Raw genomic sequence first — 5350 nt, forward strand, 5'->3', positions numbered from 1 at the left:
GCTGCTGCCCTGCCGCAGCACCGGAAATGGAACTGCTGGGAGAAAAATGACTATCAGAAATGTAACGTTATCTTTGATAATATTTCGTCTCCTAATTTTTCGTCAACGAAAGTAAAGAGAGATTTTGGCATAGTTTTTAACAGTATACATTTTCTAGGGGTGCACCGAATGGGAAATTCTTGGCCGAAACCGATACCGAAAATAGGAAACAGTTGGCCGAAAACCGAATGCCGAAAGGCCGAAAATGATTAATAGAAATATATATATATAGAAATATATATATAATGTATACACTGTGTACCAAGGCAGTTCAGCTACCTGATTATGGAAAAAGACATGATTATGGCAAAACTTAACTTAAATAATAATCACTATTATGGGTCCATAAAACATCTATTCAGCACTTTTGAATGCACACAGTACATTAATTCCAAGTCAAGTGCATTTTCTTTTCTCTGTAGGATAACTACAACAAAGTGCATTCAGAACAAAGCCAAGGTGCTTTAAAAATACATAAACATCTAGGCCAGTAGGCCTACAACAAAATAGTTTAAATAAAGACTGTAACAGCCAGACCTTCAACAACAACAAATGCACCTGTAAGTTTGGTAACCTAACGTGTTGTTGTGATGACGTAATCAAAACGCGGCGGCAAGCACGGCGCGCGACCATGCTCGCCGCTGGCTCACAGCCAACATGTCTGCCACTTGGAGATATTTCAAAATATCAGAGAGAGAGGCGCGGATTGCGATTTGTATAACGTGTTCAGCTGACATTTCTCGAGGGGGTGTAACTGCAAAGACTTTCACCACTTCGGGATTACTCCACCACTTGAAATCAAAACACCCGGACAAATATGCAGAGTATGATCAACGCAACCCTGTTCTCTGACATTCGGTGATATTTTTTCGGTGCCTTTTTAACCATTTCCGGCCGATAGTTTTCGGTGGCCGAACATTCGGTGCATACCTATCAGTTTCCATCACTCTCTCACACTTGAGGCTAACGCTTATAGACACACAGTAAAAGCACTTCATCAGGTAATAACTACCGCTAACAATGATTCAATAAGTAGTGCGAAACAGCAATATTGATTACCTCTCACATGGTGAGAAGTCGATCAGGGACACGCCCTGATGGCTGAACCTCTGGATCTGCTTGAACTTCTCGCCGCCCCACAATGCAATGCCACGTTGGTGGAAGGTGGCCAGGTACGTTCCTTTGGGAGACCAGCGCACATACGTCTCTGTCCAGCGCTGCATCGAGACACAAAAACATCATAAGTCTCCAAGCAAAGCACTACTGTTGATTTGAATTGAATTGAATAGGTTCACCGTGAATGCTGCATTTTGAAGTGGGATTAAAACGTACTGCTCTTTCTTCAGATACGATTGGCTCCTTAGCATCGTTATTGAAAATGGCAGTCCTCTCTCCAGCTTCGTAGATGACACTGTACTGGTCCCGGCAGTCTGGATCCTCAGTCCAATGGCGCATATTACCCTGAGAAGAATTACAGTTTGGGAAATTATTTTATTGATATTCACTAAAAATAATGTATAACATATTTGTCAAAAAAAAGCCTATAAAATAATTGACTTTAGAGTAGAAGAAGTGTTTGTGATAATATAAATACTCACAAAGTCTTTGAAAGGCTGCTTTTCAGGAGTTTCCCACTCATCACTGATGTTCATGTATCTAGAGAATTAAGCAAACAGATGTAATTAACACATGTATACACACCGTCACATTTTCTGCAATTCTTATCACACACAGCACACTTACTTGTCAAAGTCAGTAAAGAGGTTAACCCTGAATGTATGCTGTTTGTCGAGTTTGTATCCATCTGCGTTCTTTACAGCTTCGAGGGCCTGGGTAGGACCGGTATACTCCAAGAAGATGTACCTGGGGGAGATATGGGACTGTTTAATATCCTACATTCAACAGTAAAGTAAATATATACTCTGATACCACAGTAACAGCTACCACTTACCCTTTGGTTAAGCCATCACCCTCTGGATAGAACTCTGCGGCGATCTTGCCGAACTTGGAGAAAATCTTGTGAATGACGTTCTTGAGTTTCTCCAAACGCTCCGCACCGACCTGTGGGACGTTGTCCACCACCACCACCGAGTCTATGCCATCAGCCTCAAGGGGCTTCTCCTTCAGGATGTCCTCCATGAGCTCTGAAGATGAGGGAAGGAAAGGGAGGGAAAGAGTAACGTTAGCCACTTACTTTAGTAGTCTGTGTTAGACCGGGCTATCACATATATTTTCATGCCCCAAATTTAATTGACAATGAGACCACCGGCTACAGTTTATTAGATTACGATATGTATTGCGCTAACTGTCGGTAAAGGGTTTTCACAATTATTAACATAAAGTAGGATGACATCTTTTCCAACGGGCTTCATATTTCAAATAATAATATTTTCTTACATAACTTTTCATCTAAAATGTTGTTTATTTAACAATAGACTATAGAAGTGTAGAAAAAGGGCTAGATCAAATAATTCCAAGGGAAATGCATCAGAGGGTCCCTGGTGAATTCTCTATCTTGTAAGAGGTTCTTGGCTTAAAAAATATAGAGAACAAATGTATTCAGTAAACCTAACTCAAGCTAATGCAATCATATATTTTGGAGAGATAAGAATCCTTATTTATGGTGTGAGGCTTTAGTTGATGTTGCTTTTAAAAATGGTATTGCATTAGAGGAGTGTGTCTAATAATAATCTACACACATGATATAAATGCGTTCGACAAAATAATAAAAACTAATTAAGTCAACACTATGCAATTCAACAGCACCACAAACAAACAGATTTCAAATTAAGTTTACCAAAACCTTTCCATAAGAGTGTGAAAACTAAATGAACATTATGTACTTCACATATGTTCGTGTAGGGCTGTTTTAATAAAAGTTATTCAATATAGCTATGTTACCTCAGAAGCTGACACCTGAGTGTGGTGTTATTAATTGTGCTGATGTTTCATTTGTGGACCTGAGGGGCTCATATCTCATATATGCGTCATGATTAACTGCACTTTATCACCAGCTGCTTCATTCAAACCATACTTCAACATTGCAATACATGTCTTGGCCTTAATAACACATTCAGACAGCAGAAAGAAAATGTTTAACAATAGACTGCTTTAACCCTGTTTCAATTGTCTAAATGCCAAGGCCAGTGCCTGGGTGAGGCTTCAATAGGCGTGGATTTAATCTGAGATAACCTCGATTAACGTTAGATTATTTTAGGAATACTTTAAAGAAACACATAAACGATTCAATCCTCGTAATCGGACCACATTGTTTAATTAACATTAAGGTTAAAGGTCGGGAAAGCGAAGTAAGATGCCAGCTATCTTATTAGCATATATAGCTAGTACCGTTACTACGACTCTAAGCTAACAGTTAGCAACAGGCCGGAAAGCCGGCGCGTATCCTGCCGCTGCTCACCCTCATCTTCCATATCTTCCTCATAGTCCTCTGGGTCGCTGAATGAGGGCTCCTCCTCATCATACTCCTGGTCGTCCACCATATCGACAGTATCTTGCATTTATCGGTTTACTACGAGACTGATTTCTCGTCCTTAACGGAGCAAAATCCCACAAAAAAAGAGGCTGACGGTCCTCGGCCGGTGCGGCACCATGTGCGGTTATGCGAAAAATGGACGATGTGACGGAAACGGAACTGGTTCGGAGGGTAAAGACGAGCTGCGGGGGGGAAACTGATCTGTAAAACACATGGAAGGGTGGAACGTGGCGCCTGCGCATGTAATGTATCCATCCACATGTTTATAGATTAGCAAAAAGTGCGGCTCGCATTTTACTCAGGCAGGAGAGACGCCGGTAGATCCGAAACTATTTCCCGCGAGATGGACGTTTAGCAGAACTACAAGCGAAAACTACATTTTGTTAAGCTAGCTGTTACACTTCCACTACATAACTTTGTTTCTAGCTGTATTTACATATAAGTGAATCGACGTTAGCTATGTATGCTTTATTGTAAGTATATAGCTGTAAAGTTTCAGTGCATCCTGAATGACCATTAGTTAACACACACACACACGTTAGTGCCATGGACAGAGAGTGTGCGTTGCTGCTGCCCGGTGTGTGTGCGGTGCTGGCGGGCTCAGGGAGCTCTCTGCCCGATGACACCAGCCTGGAGAAACTGCTGGACTGGTTCACAGGGATTACAGAGGATGGTTAGTACTGAAATCTGTCATGATACTTATTTTGTTCCTGGTTTCCCTTCTCTCTGACACATTGATGTATTAGGTCTGACATCTCAATATGCATTCCGTGGTTTACTACTTCTAGTCTGTAGCTAAGTGTTAGTGATTGGAATGGAGACAGTGGAGAAACGTGTCCCTACTTCACAATAAGGCTGGACAACGCGACTGCAACCCCGAGGGTCCAAACCTCTCTAAAAATACTAATTTGGTTGTTTTTTGTGGTACTTTCCACCTTGTTTGCGAATATGCAACGTTAAAGCACCATATAGTATATACTCATACTCCACCATAAGACTTGAAAGCAGGGGCGGTTCTAGGGGGGGGCCAGTGCCCCCCTAACACTGACTTTGGACCCCCCTGTGGCAGAGTCCTGCACGGGTCTGATTTTCAAGACCCGCTCCCGCCCCGCACCCGCGACGTACAATACTGAACCCGCCCTGATACCCGCACATATTGCCAATTAGTTCCGCAACCCGACCCGACCCGCCGGCACAAGATCCGCAACCCGACCCGAACCCGCATATATATAAGCAGTGAAAACGTGCAATTATTAACACACGCAGTTGCATATTTGGCTCAAAAAGCCTGGGATGTTGGTTATTTTCTGCATCTAGGATGACACCAAAAGCCTCCCAGACGTTGGATTTCGCTCTTGAGGAAGAGTTATTGAAAATGCTGTATTCTCCGCTAGAGAGCTTCACCTCAGCCATTCAGAATGTGGCGCGCTCAGCAGCAGATAGATGCGCTGCAGAGGTTATGAATATGCTCGGCCCCGCGGGGGAGAGGTCTGAGGATTTAAACATTAAACTAAATTATTATTATTTAAATATATTTATTATGCAACACCCGCAACCCGACCCGCATCATCTTTGTTTTACCCAGAACCGAACCCGGAAAAAAGCGTTTGAAAAAATACCACCCGCAAATCACCTTTTTTGCGGGTCACCCGTCGGGTACCCGCGGATACCCGACCCGATGCAGGACTCTGCTGTATTCACCATGACACAGACAGTCTGCAGTTTGTTTGTTTGTTAACTTGTGTCCAGTTTCTTGAGCTCTGTGTGCTAACAGCTAACGGCGGATGTTTCGGGACATGTTGCGCTGACCAATCATGA

The 5350-nt window shown here is 42.6% G+C and overlaps 2 protein-coding genes across 4 annotated transcripts in view; one reads left to right on the forward strand and one right to left on the reverse strand.

Moving 5' to 3' along the window:
* Positions 1 to 1077: 1077 nt before the first annotated feature.
* Positions 1078 to 3678, reverse strand: LOC104958163 (eukaryotic translation initiation factor 3 subunit B-like). Its single transcript, XM_010785874.1, has 6 exons — positions 3458 to 3678; positions 1991 to 2183; positions 1783 to 1902; positions 1638 to 1695; positions 1372 to 1500; positions 1078 to 1256 (listed from the first exon to the last, which is right to left on the reverse strand). Exons 1-6 carry the CDS (start codon positions 3555 to 3557, stop codon positions 1095 to 1097), a joined length of 762 nt encoding a protein of 253 aa, XP_010784176.1. The 5' UTR covers positions 3558 to 3678; the 3' UTR covers positions 1078 to 1094.
* A 174-nt stretch (positions 3679 to 3852) lies between these two features.
* Positions 3853 to 5350, forward strand: part of brat1 (BRCA1-associated ATM activator 1) — an 11946-nt gene continuing 10448 nt past the window's right edge. For all 3 annotated transcript variants that reach the window (XM_010785879.1, XM_010785881.1, XM_010785880.1), the window contains exon 1: positions 3853 to 4205. In XM_010785879.1, coding sequence (XP_010784181.1) covers positions 4079 to 4205 — 127 coding nt within the window. In that variant the 5' untranslated portion in view covers positions 3853 to 4078. The remainder of the gene's footprint in view (positions 4206 to 5350) is intronic.

Source organism: Notothenia coriiceps, unplaced genomic scaffold (assembly GCF_000735185.1).
Source record: "Notothenia coriiceps isolate Sejong01 unplaced genomic scaffold, NC01 NC01_scaffold00028425, whole genome shotgun sequence".
Lineage (NCBI taxonomy): Eukaryota > Metazoa > Chordata > Actinopteri > Perciformes > Nototheniidae > Notothenia > Notothenia coriiceps.